Raw genomic sequence first — 15,780 nt, 5'->3', positions numbered from 1 at the left:
TAAGGGACTGTGGAAACAGCTCGGTTGTACATATGATTGTGTGTCTAAATTATGGGTCACCCCTGCCGAGCAAACTTGTATGTCAGATGAGCTAGCATTATGGGTTATTGAATGTATACACTTTGCAACTCATTGTGGTGCCAGAGCAACTAGTGACACGTTATTAGCTACATGGTGGCATCCTAGATTACAGGCTCTGGCTCAAGGTATTAGCAGCCGCTGCCTCATTTGTCAGCAGCATAACCCGGGAAAAGGCATACCTTGTGAAATGGGTAAGACGCCGTTACCCACGGGTCCCTTTGAGACCCTCCAGATGGACTACATTGAGTTAGAAAGGTGTCAGTGTTATAAATATGTACTGGTTATTGTTGATGTATTTAGTAAGTGGATTGAGGCCTACCCGACTACGGATAACAAAGCCTCCACTGTTGTAAAAGTTTTAATGAGAGAAATTATTCCCAGGTACGGAATTCCAAACCGATTAAGTTCAGACAACGGCCCTCACTTCGTGGGTCAGGTAACCAAGGAATTCTGCACTCAAATGGGCATCCAACAGCAGTTACATTGTGCCTACAGGCCACAGGCCGCCGGACTGGTCGAGCGGGCTAATCAGACCTTGAAAAATAAACTTGCCAAATTACAGGCCGAGACGGGAACTACATGGCTCAAATTACTCCCCGTGGCCTTGTTCCAAATACGTACTACCCCGGCTGGTGCAGCAAGGTTAAGCCCTGCTGAAATCATATATGGCAGACCTCTCAAAACCCCGTGGAACCAGGAAGTCCCAAAGACTGTCCACTTTCACCACATGACGGCAGAAATGACTAACTATATTTTGTCATTAACCAGGGCATTGAAAAGTTTGCACTCCCGGGTACGCGCTGCCTACATCGACCTCCCCCCTATAGTCAGTCCGTCCAAAATCGAGCCCGGAACGTATGTATTGATCAGGAATTGGACGCGAAAAGGACTGGAACCTCGTTGGGAAGGACCCTATCAAGTCCTACTCACCACTCCAACTGCTGCCAAAGTAGAGGGAAAGAGTGCTTGGGTCCACCTCCACCACTGTAAAATTGTCAGTAATGCTATGCCTAAAACTTAAAGAATGCTAACCTCTCTTGCTTCCAAGAAATCTCTCCTTAAACAGACGTGCCGCGCCGACTGACCATGCAGACGCCCCTGTGGATCCTCTCCATCAGTGTCCTGCTCACCCCTGGAATAACTCAACAGCCCAGGAGGAGGACATGCCAGTGGAACCAACCCAAGCGGATACACCATCTATGCCCAGGAGACGTGCTTCGGTGCAATGATGATAACCCAGGCGGGTTCGGGAAATGGAACGTGATCAACTTGGACACCTACATTGGGCTTATTAGACAGCCCCACCGCTCGCTAGTGCTGAGAAACGAACACAGAGGAACATTGCCATGCTATTGGACTGAGTGTAAATTTAATTACGTTTGCCGACGCCAGGCGACCAAGTCTGTTACTGCATGACCATACAGTATAACTACAGACACCAAAGGACAGAATCGTTGTCTGAAGTTGCCCTCTATTATGAGCAGCTTTGACTATTTTAGATTAGAAGGTATCCTCACCAAGAAACGTAAACGAGATCTCCAACACATTTTCCCTAAAGAAACCCCGACGGGCAACCTATTCCTCCAGACTCACGCAGCCCTATACTCACCAGAGTCAATTGTTTGTTATCCGCCCCTGACCTCTGTGGAGGGGATGTTTGCCCCAACCCCGGTTATTGTTCCCCCGGACTTTCTTTTAGATGCTCACCTCCCCCCTCCCACAACTAATATAACAATACCCTACACCTTAACCCCGCCCGCCAATTGCCTGAGACTAAGCAGGAACCCTGGTGGTTACGAGAATTGTTGGAATGGGACGGGCTATGGTTGTAGGTCAGTATGGGTTAAACAGAACTACACCTGCTTGGTGACACGCTGCCTCCACCATCAATGTACGATAGGACCTGACACCGGTAGCTGCACATGTGAGCAATCCATATGTCTGTCAGTAACCGAAGGAGTGCAAGTTTTATGTGGAGAAGGGAATGGAACAAATCTGAAGGTAGGGGGGGAAACCTTTATGCTAGTAGAAATAGCTAGTACCCAGCCTGCTGATACCCTTGAGATCCAAGGCCTGGACTATTTCCTTCCCCCGAGCCATTTAAGCACAAGGCGGAAACACATATCCGTGATATATACGAAACCAGGCTACTTTTTCTTGGGCCAAGGAAAAGCCACTAATTTCATGGTAATAGGTACCGCCCCCCGGACTGTAGCCATCGCTACTCTAACCCCTACCACAGTACCTTGCCCCTCCCAATGGACATCCCACCGAAAAATAGTAGCCAGGGCAGCCTCAAAAGAGTTTTGCTCCAAATGGAAAGATCCTGAATCCCTAGGAGGACACGGAACCTCTGTAGGATATGGATTTGCTGGCCTGTTCTCTATAGGCTATACTGGAGCCTATTTGGCCGCTAATAACCGGAACTACCTTATCTGTGGTCTCACCATCCTGGGTAATGCTACCATGGGGGCCCTCGACGCAGTCACTAAAGAATTGTCGGAACTCAGGTTATTCACTATGCAAAACAGATATGCCCTAGACTACCTGCTGGCCCGAGAAGGTGGTGTCTGTGCAATAGTAAAAGGTAAATGCCTTATGGGAGTCTGAGACCAGACAGAGAACATCACCCGCTTTATCACTAAGATAAGGGAACAGATGGATAATATGAAGGAAGCAAGTAACTGGGGAAACTGGGGATTTGGAGGATGGTCTGACTGGTTGATAAATATGGCCATGTACTCAGTAGCTGCCATCGTCTGTATTTTCGTTGGACTAGCAATCATGAAATGTGTGTTGGGAAGAATGCAGCTAGCTTTGGAGAAAGTAGGTGGCCCGAGGATGTTAGTAGTAAGACAGGCCAGTGAATGTGAAATGAAGGAAGTAAAGTACGATGATAATGAAGAATTTGATCGACTAAATAAGATAGACGTACCCGAATAACGGTTGGTTATCATAGAATGATAAAAGGAGGGAATGAGAATATCATTTCGAGAAACAGAAACCAGAAACTGTAAAAGCAGCAGAGAAGTAAAAAGGGCTAACCTGATCTTTAATTGTTAACGAGGCTGGCACCCATGATGTTACCCCTTGCTGATAGAAACAATGTAGCAGAAACTGTTTAGACTTTAGTGATTGCAAACACATTACCATAATGTTGAGGTGATCATAACACATTACCATGATGTTTACTTAGCTGTAACCCATTCAGTAAAATGTGACTTCTTTATTTCAAACTGCCAGACCAGGAAATCCAATTAAATGTATACATGCCCAGCTCATGATTGGTGCAGAATGTACGAGGTGTTAATGCTCTCTCAAAAGCAGGGATAAAAATGTAGCACACTGTATGAGAAATAGCTTGCTCTGTTGGGTTCGTTAGACTCTTGCAGGAGTCGGTGCTGACATTTCAGAGTAAGACTCCGCGGGTAATAAATCGTTTGAATTCTCCAGTTGTTCGACTCAGTGTTTGCTGAACCAGACTGAGGGTAAAAGAATCCGTTCCATCAAATCGAGCAGCGTTTTGGAACACAATTGTTTACTTTTTCCTTGCATTAAAAATGTTGCTTTATGTATTTAAGAGTGGTAACCTGGTACAGTTTGATTAATACTGTGGAAATGGGTTTATCACAAAAAATAAGCATTTTTAATAAGGTCTACCACCTGTGAGTAACCGGATTTTAAATAAGTGAAAGAGTTTTAAAACTATACCGAACCATTTACTATTTCATTGGTGTACAGTAGTCAGCTTCCTAGCAAATAAAATATTTAATATTTTAAAACTTTTAAAATGCGCATTAGTGTCCTTGCACCTTTTAAAAAAAAAAGCTTAATTTTAAGAGCCTCCTCAAAGGCCCACAAACAAGCGCAATTAGCGTAAACTTGCCATGGTGATGAATTTGACCTGGGAGAGGGGCTAGTTTTGTGGGCGGGGCTGTCTTCCAGTACACTGTTTTTTTAAACCAGCGCATGAGATCGCAGAAACTCGATTTGCACTGGACGTAATTTGTGCTTAAAATTCCTCGATCTTTTGCAATGGTTTGGCCAATTTCGGGCGAATTGCGCTGAAAAATACCAGCACAACCTGACGGAAACTCTAAGCTGGGGAGTGCAATGTCAAAGTTTGCGCATGATACGAAACCTGGCAACATACTAAATAGTGAGCAGAATATCAGACTCAGGACAGACTGGCAAAATGGGCAGACACATAGCAGATGCAAGTTAATGTGAATAAGTGTAAAGTGATGCACTTTGGGAGTGCAGGGAACTGCATCTATAAATAAACTAGCATGATGATCCAGTGAAGAATTACATGGAGTGAGGAGTAGGATCTGTGTCTAATGTCCAGTGTGAGAGAGAGAGAGAATCAGGAGCGGTCACTCCCAGTCACGCAGCAGTGGGACCTGCACCATTTGAAGACGCACCAATAGTTACAATGGAACAACAGGATATTGATTTATTTACAAACCATAAAATTACATATTTACAAATCAAGTTGAATGAATGATCACTTTGCTGCTAAGAGGACGCGGAGAAGGTTGGTGGCCTGAGCGTCGAGTCTTCAGTCTGATGGTGAACAGCAGCAGTTCATTGTGCAGATGTTCCACCAGGTGGCCCTCCGGGCGGGTTGGACACGTTCTGACTGTTGAAGTAAACATGCAAAGGCCACTGCATGTGCTTGCAGTTGTTCCTGGGGGCTCTGGAAGAAGGACTCGCAGTCCGCGGCATATGAGGAGATCTGTTTGGGGATATCTTGGGCCAACTGTTGTGAAAGGTCTCTTAGGAGGGTCATGTAGTTCCTGGTGGGCTCCTTCGCATACTTGTCAATCAACAAGGAAGCCTCAACAGATCCAATGAGTGGGAAGAGCAACCATAGTGTTGATAAACAAGACCTAGTGACCTCCTCACTCTTTCCATTCAGGTGTAGCAACAAACGCACCAGGTTGGAATGGACCAGTCGGCAGAAGAAGGATCTGGAACCTCCAATTCCACACTTGGCCAAGATCCCCAACACTTTGAACGCTTCAGCCCGCACTCTATCAGACTCTGCCTCAAAGTGTGGTTGAATCCTGACGAGGATTTCCTCTACATAAGGTTGGATGGTGTTTGCTTGCAACTGAATTAAGTTCTTTGAGAGGCACGACAGCACCTCAAAGATTAGCACCTCCTTCTGGTTCTTCATGTTCCCCAACAGACTAATCATTGTGCACATCACTTGCAGACGCAATCCTTTATTCTTGGGGTGTGCTCTAATGTTGTACAGGCCTCTGACACACAGCAACCGGGTAACTGGAGAAGCATAGAGCAAATATCTTAACAATCTATTCGCCAGAATGCCTGTGAGATGCAGCTGTGAAACCAGGGGAGATTTTAACAGCTCTGCAAAGAAGGAAACCAAGGTGACTGCCTGACAGTCTTGAACAGTATGGAATTGAGTTGCCAGCTGTTTCACAATGCCAGTCAGACTGGCGCCAGCGTATCTCACCATTGCTCTGGCCAGCAGGACAACCCCCTTGTCAGACTTGCAGAGATCCATCATCTGGTCCCATCCTCCACTTTGCACCATATCATGAAGCACTGCTTCATTATCTGTTTGAGCTAGCAGGTCCTTCAGTGTCTCCACACAGTTCACACAGACATTGCTGCTTTCAGGTGTTAGAGGCTCAACTGAGAATTCTCTTTGCTGCAGTTGACCATCAGGAACAAAGTCACTGACCAGACAAACATTAACACACGAGCTAAGATAAATGAGTAGGACACTAAATATCTGCGGGAATAACATAGCCACCGCTTTTGCCGACTCAGGCTTAGTTATTATTTCGTGCAGCCCACAGATGGCAGCCAGGGATTCAAGGGTTGCGTTATCTCTGATGGGATAGGTTCTGCTCATTGCAAATTCTAACTGTTCGTTCAGTCTGTCCAGCAGCTCTTCTATTGTACTCGTGGCACATTCTGTGTCCTTGGCCAGTGATCGCCACACATCACTGATGTACTTGTCCGAAGGGACAGGGTAGGTGGGGAGACAGGACACAACTGTTGCTCTATTGTGTGAGGTCAGTATGGCGATACTCTGTAGAACTGAAAGTCTCACGTTCTCATAAGGAACTGACTGCAATTCAACGCTCAGCACGTGAAGTATCTCCAAGACCTGATCCCCAAGTTCACTGCCACGTTTTTTAATTATGTTTTGCAGGAGCACAGCGGCTGCACCGGAACAACTGAGGTGCTGGTCGGACAGTCCTTTGAGGGCCACAGAGAGCAAGCTGCCCAACTGGTCATGGGGCAAACACTTGGAAATTACCTCTGTGATCTGGCAGCATGCTTGAAAGATGACTGAAGCATCAGGGTTAGCTAACTGTTCCCTGACTTCTTTCAGAACCTCCAACTGCTCCTTTTGCTGATCCAGATTGCTGCCTTCGTACGGCAACTGAATCGACAGGATGATGCACAAGGTGTCCAGAGCCATCTGTCGAACGGGAAGCGATGGGTCTGCACAACGCGGCATCAGTCGTCCAATCAGAGTCCCCGTGTTATTTCCAGGCGTTACATTCTGAACATTGAGCTTCTCCCAGTAAAATTTCAGAAGCTGTATGGTCGTGTCCATGGCTCTCTCTCGCTCATGAGGTTTTGCTGAAATGATCCAGACTTCTACCTGATTGAAAATGACCACAAATCCTTCAGGGGACAGGTCCTGAAGCAATAATTGCTTCAGGAGCTCTTGCAGGGAACTCATAGTTTGGGTATAAAGTGTTCCCATTTCTTTTCTGTTACTATTCATGTCTTTGTCCAGTTCTGAAGGTAACAAGCTGAAAGTACTGGTCAGGCAGGTTTGAATCAATTTGCAGGTGTCAGCTCGGTTTGGCTCAATGTGTAGTTGTATCAGATGTTTGCAGGCATTCATGGCTAACTGTCGAACAGGGCTCTGCAGCAGCTCTGGTGGCTCGGCCTCGATAAGATCCAGCATGCATGTCAGCAGCTCCCTGTTTCTGATAAAGTTGAAGGGAGCTCTCTGGCGATTTGAATGTAGGGATCTGGCTATCAGAGTCACGGTCTGTATTAGGCTGAGCTTTAGTGCGAGATCCCTGGATTCAGTCTTGTTCTCCTGTCCACTTGTAATGTATTGGTTGATCACAGCCGGCAGAATGTGGGTCTCGATTGTGGACAGCATTAGTTCCTCAGGTGCGTAGAATGCCAAGTTCCCATAGCACAGAACCAGTGTGCTCCTGGCTTTAGCCAAATCCACATCAGGCTTGACCCCAAGAATATTCAGGAAACTTTGAGTTTTCTTAAATCTGTTGGAGTTAGCAAACTCCTCCAGGCTACTGAGGGTATCATGAAAGTGTGTCATGGCACAGAAACCAATGGCGAGAGCTGCACCCTCTCTCTCCGCACTCTCACTGTGCTGCACACTCAGTAGCATTTCGTAAAGCTCCTCCTTTATTTTTGTTGTGCGGGTCTGACGAAGCACTGTCCCAAATGATTTATAGAGAAAGCCTTTCTCTTGTGGGGATAGGTGGTTGGTGTTAATCTCTCTATGTATTTCATTAGCGAGCTGGCATGTCCATTCCTCGTCATCAATGGCATTGAGTGTTCTGGACAAGAACAGCAATAATTTCTCCTCCCATTCCTTTTGGGCCAGAGACTCCTTTGAATTCTTTAGTAATTGTTCAACCAATGATGGAAGCTCCTCTTCCCACTCTCTCTCAGATGCTGGGCGAATATTGAGGCTCAGGACTTGCAATAGCCTCAGTGCCGCAGCTCCTCGGCTTCCTCCCTGATATGGGCAACAAGAAATGACGAGGAGCCGGGTCAGCAGTGCCTGGGCTTTCGGGAGATTGGCATCTTCATTGTAAGTGAGGAAAAACCTCTCACTGCCGGCTTGCAGTTTCTTTTTTCCAAGATGTGCTGAACAATTACAGATTGTTGTTAAAGCCTTGGTGTACTGGGTCATGGTGACAAACTCCAGTAAGAATGGCCAAAGGACATCCTCCATCTTCACTGCAGCTGTGATCACACACATCACTGTTTCACATACTGTGACTAATTCCTCAGTTGTTACCTGGTCTGGCTGATGATTGGGTGGTTCCAGGGTCCCTGAATCAACAGATGCAGCACACTGTTGGATGACAAATTCCACCATTGCCTTTCCTCCCTCTAGCTCAAGGTAACCTTGCTGGGCCATGACACATATTACCTGGGCAATTAGTTTCTTCTCCTGATTGCTGCGCTTGTCCAGGAGCAGTGGTTTTATGGCAGCCACAATCTGAGCCTTCTTCCTCTCAAAATGTGAGGAGACCGATATGATGAGTTGCCTCAGTACATTGAGTGTTCCTACTCTCATTTTTTGGTCAGCGTTCTCCAACTGTGAGAGGAGAAATTCGACTATTGTATCTGCATAAGCTGGGACCAGAACTCTAAAACAGCAAAGGATCTTATTGCATTTCTTCGCAGCAAAATGGTTAGTATACCCTGCCGAAACACACATCTGCTGGTGGAGACTTTTAAGCAGATTGCCCATCTGTGTTTTCAGCCCCAGATACCTCATCTCTATGGCAACATCCAGCACCCGGCACAGACACTCTGTGATGGAAAAATGCCCTGGTTGCTTCTTGTAGAGAGACAGGATGCCTGGAATTATCCTGGGCAGCTCTTTTTCCAGTGCGTCCTTGGGCAGCAGGGAAATGACATAGCCTAGAGCTTCTACTATTGAGATCTTCAATTCAGAGGACTCCTTCTTGAACCACACCTTGAATAACAGACTATAGACAGTGTTGATTTCGGTGGAGAAAGAATCTTTAGTCACGTTAGGGTCTGAGGCTTTCTCCATATTTCCCAGATAGATCAGGATGCTCTTGCTAAAACTTCCTACCGCTGAGGCAAATGCAGTCTTCAGCTCAGCCTGTTTAACGCCAACGAATACTGGAATCATGATCCCCAAGATAGATTTTAGTAAAGGAACCATGCCGTACACATTTTCCATTGACATTTTTGTTAAGGTCTTGACCATGTACACATGCGGAAGGTGCCCTTGTTTGAAACTCTTTGTCGTCAACTGGACAACTTCATTTCTGAACCTGAAGCTCATGACAACCAGGAGATTGCTGGCTGCTTCCTGGCTGGCAGCTTGTGCTCCTGTTAACATCGTCATCCACATTGCAGCCAAAGAGATAACTTTCTCAGCAAGTGCTTGGCTGATTTGATCAAGGTTGTCCTTGATAATCATCGCCATGCTCTCCAATACTACAACACCGTATGGAGCTGTCCGCGTGGTGTGATGGCACAGATAGTCATGGCAGCTCATTAATACTATTTCTGGGTGCTGACGCCCCAATGTCTGGAGGGTCTTTGATATTCTCTGATGACAACGTTCATCTTCCTCGGCTATCATCTTCACGAAGGCAACCGAGAATGTCCCTCAATGTGGAAACAGTCAGCAGTCAAATTCTACAACTCTTCAATATGAAGAAAGGTTTCAACCAAATAATTTCTGTGAGTAATGATCAATTAAAGATTGTCTTTGTTCACTAACTCTCAGTATGAAATCAGATCTCTGCTCGGATGTTGTTCCCTGACTTCTTTCTCTCCAATAATTAACACTGTTCCTTTCCACAGTGTTTTAAATTTGTTCTTGGTGATCTTCCAAAATTTGGATAGATTTGATGAACGCACTTGTCTTTAAGCTCTCTCCTCTTTGCTCTCTCATGCACAAATGCACAGTTTGAACCACTTTGCTGTGTCTTGTCCACCCGTGGTTTCTGGGTTGTCATGGTTTTCATTGTGAGGCCATGTTACATGACCCCTCAGTTGTGATGTCGTCCTGGGTTATGTGCCCATATAAGTCTTGTCAGCTGTTTATGGCAGATTAAGGTGGGGGGGGGGTTGTTGTTGTTGTGCCTCGACAGGAAGTAAATTATAAAGGGATTGAAGCTGCTTCATGAGGTCATGAAGTTATTGTGACATCAGAGCACTTGTTCCAATCGTCACTCCTTTAAAATCCTTGTTCTCTAGTGCCTACCACCCTGGTTTCTCACCCACATATCCTCCCTGATTTCCTCCTTCAACCTCTGGACTCAGTGACTCCTCATCCTTGGTCATTTCAATCTCCATTTCAACTTCCCTTGCCCTCTTCTCATCTGATTTTACTGCTCTCCTGTCATCCTTTAAACTCTCCTACCCATATTGATGGCCTCTAGTTATGCTCTTCCCCACAAGTAGAAACATTCTCTCTGTAACAACTTTATCAACATTTTTCATAATTTTAAATATCTCTAATAGGTCACCCCTCAGCCTTCTCTTTTTCCAAGAGAAAAGAGACCCAGCCTGTCCATCATTTACTGATATGTATACCCTCGCATTTCTGGTAACATCCTTGTAAATCTTCTCTGCACCCTCTCCAGTGCCTCTATATCAGTTTTTATCAAACAATTGGAGCTTTCAAGACCGAGGTCGATAGACATTTTTGTTGGGCAAGGGTATCAAGGGATATGGAGCAAAGGCGAGTAAAGGAGTTGAGATGCAGAACCAATTGAACGGAACAGGCTCGAGGGGCCGAATGGCCTACTCCTGTTCGTCGGACTTATTTACCACATTGGGACCAATACTTGACCCAATCAATATTTTACCCTAAATGCTTTGGTTCAAGAAGGCGGCCCACCACCACCTTCTCAGGGCAACTAAGGATGGGCAATAAGTGCCAGCTTTACCAGCGATGGCCACATCCAGAGAACAGTAACTCAGGCCACCATAATATTCAGTTAACCACCCTAGGGTTGTACAGCTCAAAGTGCTATGTCCTAACACAACCTGTTGCATCTTGACACTCTCTTGTGCTGTGGTACAGCATGTTGTGTATTAAACTGGAGTTATACTGTACTCTGTGCAAGCTGAAGGGGGTCTCGCACCTCAAGGCTTTAATGTGCTCGCCAGTCTCGTGTGTTATACTGCCACTTTTGAGTTGATGCGTACCCAAAGTCACGCTTAGTATAATAGGAAATGTATTCACACCAGCATCTACCTGCACTGATCTCAGTCATTGCATCCGGCTAAAGGAAGGAAAGATTGCGGCAAATCACCAAGGGACAAACTGACCCTAATGTGAGAGTTGGCTGTCGAGTGGTCCCTATCTCTGGAGAACCAAACAGGTGAGGGAAGGACAACCAATGACCAGAACAAACAAATGAAGACCATGCCATTTAGAGTCATTTTAATGTTTTCCTCCTTAGGTTGGATCTCAGAACAGATTAAATCAGGCAAACTCTATTTATCCAGAAGAAATCAACTTTTATAAAGTCACAGGTGAATTAAATATGGAAGTACGCACACCAATTAACTGACACTATTAAACAGCAGGGAGTTCTCCTGGTGGACTGGCTAATGTTCATCTTTCAGACACTACCAACAACAGATTAGCTGGTCATTCAACTCATTGCTGTTTGTGGGGTCTTACTGCACAAATATTGGCTGCCAAGTTTGCCTACATAACTTTCACTGCACTCCAAAGCAGACATGTCATAATGTGCTATACAAGTATATACCCTTGTTTCTCATTGTATATGGTTGGATCAGATAAGGGGAGAAAATCTTCAACTAACAGAGGGACAGAACAGAGTTCCCTACAATAGCTGTCACTTAGGGTCCCGAACTTTACATGTACTGCAGCACCTGAAGTTTCTCCCTATTCGTGCACCTTCCAATTTGATGAGAAGTACTGCTTCACTCAAAGCAATTTCTAAAACACTTCAAATGCAATTACATAACTCCAAATATGTAGCAGTGTTTCCATAGGATTATTCAGATACATAGCAAAGCGTTGCGCAGAGCCGACAAGTTTTCCATTACACATAATGATAGCAAGCGAACTAATTCACTAAAAAAGTTTAATTGATCTAATAATGCACCTATGATACCTAGATAAATTCAAATATACCAACTTTACAACACAAGAGCACAATTTCAAATCCACATTAAAACCATGGACTTTGCTTAGTGATGGAAATTTGAACACACTAATCCTTTTAAACCTTGAGCTTGGGAAGGCTTGTCAATTGCATTTTTCAATCGTTCCTCCAGCCTAATGTATTCTCTGAATAGATTCCAAGCATGAATTGTGGCAATTTTGAATTAAGCAAGCAGCAAGCTTGATTAAAGCATTTAAAAAAAAAAACTCTACGAGGTAGTATCTGGGAGTTTGACAGCGAGACTGTCCCGGACTGCCATATAAGAACATAAGAACATAAGAAATAGGAGCAGGAGTAGGCCAATCGGCCCCTCGAGCCTGCTCTGCCATTCAATAAGATCATGGCTGATCTGATCCTAACCGCCAATCCACTATCCCAGAACCATCTCCTGAATCTAACAGAATTAGACACACGAAATAGGAGCAGGATCAGGCTACACGGCCCCTGGGCCCGCTCCGCTACCCACAGGGCCATGACCGATCCGAAACTAGACTCATGTCCAATTTCCTGCCCGCTCCCCGTAACCTTTAATTCCCTTTACTTCTAGGAAACTGTCTATTTCTGTTTTAAATTTATGTAATGATGTAGCTTCTACAGCTTTTTGGGGCAGCATATTCCATGGACCTACCACCCTCTGAGTGAAGTAGTTCCTCCTCATCTCAGTTTTGAAAGAGCAGCCCCTTATTCTAAGACTATGCCCCCTAGTTCTAGTTTCACCCATCATCGGGAACATCTTCCCCGCATCCACCCGATCCAACCCCTTCACAATCTTATATGTTTCAATAAGATCGCCTCTCATTCTTCTGAACTCCAATGAGTAGAGTCCCAATCTACTCAACCTCTCCTCATATGTCCATCCCCTCATCCCCGGGATTAACCGAGTGAACCTTCTTTGTACTGACTCGAGAGCAGGAAATGTCTCTGCCTTGAGTCACTTCAGCTCAGAGTTGTTAAGTTGGAGTGTGAGTTAGCAACACTCCGACATACGGGGGTGGGAAGGAATTTCTGGACAGTTTACTCCAGAGTACATTCACACCTCAGAGGAAAGCACTGGTGCAGGGAGGGCAGAAGGAACCTAGGGAAGGTCAGACTGAGGGGAGAACAGCCACAATGCTGACCTAGGCACCATGGAGCAGAGGGTTGTCCAAAGAGGGGTGGAGGAGCAGAATATAAACACAGTAGTTATCGGTGATTCAATAATATAGGGGGATAGATAGCATCCTCTGTAGCCACATTAAAGAGTCCCAAAGGGTGTGGCTGGAAAGAAATTTGGAAAAGGAGGGAGTAGATCCAGTTGTCGTGGTCCATGTCGGGACCAATGACATAGGAAAGAAAAGGGAGGAGATCCTGCTAAGGGAGTATCATGAGTTAGGAACTAAATTAAAAAACAGGACCCCAAGGGCGGTAAGCTCAATATTATTACCCGAGCCACGTGCTAATTGGCATAGGGACAAACAGATCAGGAAGGTGAACACATGGCTAAAGGAGTGGTGGGGGAAGGAGAGGCTCCATTTCATGGGTCACTGGCACCAGCACTGAGACAGGAAGGAGCTGTACCACTGGGACAGGCTGCATCTGAAGCAGGTTGAGCCCAAGGTCCTAGTGAAAAGGATAAATAGGATAGTAAAAACTTAAACTAATCAATGGGGGTGGCAGTCAGAAACAATAGCAAAAGTGATTGTTTAAAAAAAATGAAAAGGGATAAGAGCAGAGTGTAGGTCACAAGCAGTGATAGATACTCCAGGTTGTGGGAATACTAAAATAACTAAAGTGGTTACAGCAGAAATGACAACTAAGAAGTGTATTAAGTTAAACGGTGCAAGAAAGACAAGGCAGAAGGACAGGTTAGGGTTGCTTGCTCAAATAAGAGTTTTATATACTAACGCACGGAGTATATAAGAAATAAATTGAGTGAATTAGAGGCTCAATTTTGCTTAGAGGGTATGACACGGTGGCCATTACTGAGACATGGCTGCAAGTTGGTCATGATTGGTAGATAAATATTCCAAGTTATAAGGTCTTTAGAAAGGATAGGGAAACTGGAGGGGTAGCATTACTGATTAAAGATACTATTACACATTAATAAGAGAAAGCAATCATTGGCGACTCTATGGTTAGAATTGAGGAATAATGGGAAATGTTTACAGGTCTCCTGATAGCAGCAATGAAGAGGCAGAATGTATTAATTCAGATTAGAGGGGCTTGTAGCAAAAGTAGAGTTGTTTTACTAGGCGATTTTAAAATTCATAGATTGGGATGAGCAGAGTAGCTCAAGCCAGAAAGGTAGTGAATTTGAGTGCATTCAAAATAGGTTTCTAGATCAATATGTTCTAGAACCAACAAGAGAGCAGGCCATACTAGATTTAGTTGATGAGCAATGGACCAGGTTTAGTTAATCTAACAACTTGTATTTATATAGCTTCTTTAATGTAGTGAAAGGTCCCAAGGCACCTCACAGGAGCACTACCCAACAAAATTTGACACCGAGACACAAGATATTAGGACAGTTGGCCAAAAGCTTGGTCAAAGAGGTAGGTTTTAAGGAGCATCTTAAGGGAGGAGGTAGAGAGGCGGAGAGGTATAGGAAGAGAATTCCAGAGCTTAGGGCCTTGGCAGCTGAAGACACGGCCGCCAATGGTGGAGCGATTAAAATCAGGGTAGAGCAGGAGGCCAGGACTGGAGGAGCGCAGAGATCTCAGAGGGTTGTCGGGCTGGAGGAGGTTACAGCAATAGGGAGGGGCGAGGCCATGGAGGGATTTGAAAACAAGGGTGAGAATTTTAAAATTGAGGCATTGCCGGACCAAGCCAATGTAGATCAGGGGTGATGGGTGAGCGGGTTTTGGTGCGAGTTAGGATACGGGTAGAGTTTTGGAGGGTGGTAGGTGGGAGGCCGGCCTGGAGTGCATTGGAATGGTCAAGTCTAGAGATAAAAAAGACATGGATGAGGGTTTCAGCAGCAGATAAGCTGAGGCAGGGGCAGAGATGGGGCAAAGTTACGGAGGTGGAAACAGGTGGGCTTGGTGATGGAGCGGTTATGTGGTCTGAAGCTCATCACAGGGTCGAATACGACACCAAGGTTGTGAACAGTCTGGTTCAGTCCCAGACAGTGGCCAAGGAGAGCAATGGAGTCAGTGGCTAAGGAACGGAGTTTGGGGCCGGTACCGAAGACAACGGCTTTGGGCTTACATAGAAACATAGAAAATAGGAGCAGGAGGAGGCCATTCGACCCCTCGAGCCTGCTCCACCATTCAGTGCGATCATGGCTGATATCCAAATTCAGTACCCTGTCCCTGCTTTCTCCACATTTCCCTTGATCCCCTTAGCCGTAAGAAATAGATCTAACTCCTTAATGAATTGGCCTCAACTGTCTTCTGTGGTAGAGAATTCCACAGGTTCACCACTCTCTGGGTGAACAAATTCCTCCTCATCTCAGTCCTAAATGGCTTACCCCTTATCCTTAGACTGTGACCCCTGGTTCTGGACACCCCCGCCATCAGGAACAGCCTTCCTGCATCTAATCTGTCTAGTCCTGTTAGAGTTTTATAAGTTTCAATGAGATCCCCTCTCATTCTTCTGAACTCTAGCGAATATAAGCCTAATCGACCCAATCTTTCTTCATACATTATTCCTGCCATCCCAGGTATCAGTCTGGTGAATCTTCGCTGCACTCCCTCCATGGCAAGAACATCCTTCCTCAGATAAGGTGACCAAAACGGCACACAATACTCAAGGTGTGGTCTCA

At 45.4% G+C, this 15,780-nt stretch overlaps 2 protein-coding genes across 7 annotated transcripts in view; both read right to left on the bottom strand.

The window, feature by feature from the left end:
• LOC147115185 (V-type proton ATPase subunit C 1-A-like) overlaps positions 1-15,780 on the bottom strand; it is a 233,102-nt gene that overhangs the window by 55,357 nt on the left and 161,965 nt on the right. The window lies entirely within an intron of this gene.
• LOC147115186 (maestro heat-like repeat-containing protein family member 1) lies at positions 4,512-10,697 on the bottom strand. The gene has a single exon (XM_085993509.1). It carries the CDS (start codon positions 9,467-9,469, stop codon positions 4,643-4,645), a length of 4,827 nt encoding a protein of 1,608 aa, XP_085849635.1. The 5' UTR covers positions 9,470-10,697; the 3' UTR covers positions 4,512-4,642.

This window comes from Somniosus microcephalus, chromosome 7, assembly GCF_052327205.1.
Source record: "Somniosus microcephalus isolate GS21.2 chromosome 7, FLI_Smic_1.0, whole genome shotgun sequence".
Classification (NCBI taxonomy): domain Eukaryota; kingdom Metazoa; phylum Chordata; class Chondrichthyes; order Squaliformes; family Somniosidae; genus Somniosus; species Somniosus microcephalus.
This window is presented reverse-complemented; position numbering and strand designations above follow the sequence as displayed.

Excerpts from the sequence above, each read along its gene's own strand:
- LOC147115186 (XM_085993509.1), bottom strand. The coding sequence starts at position 9,469 with ATGATAGCCGAGGAAGATGAACGTTGTCATCAGAGAATATCAAAGACC.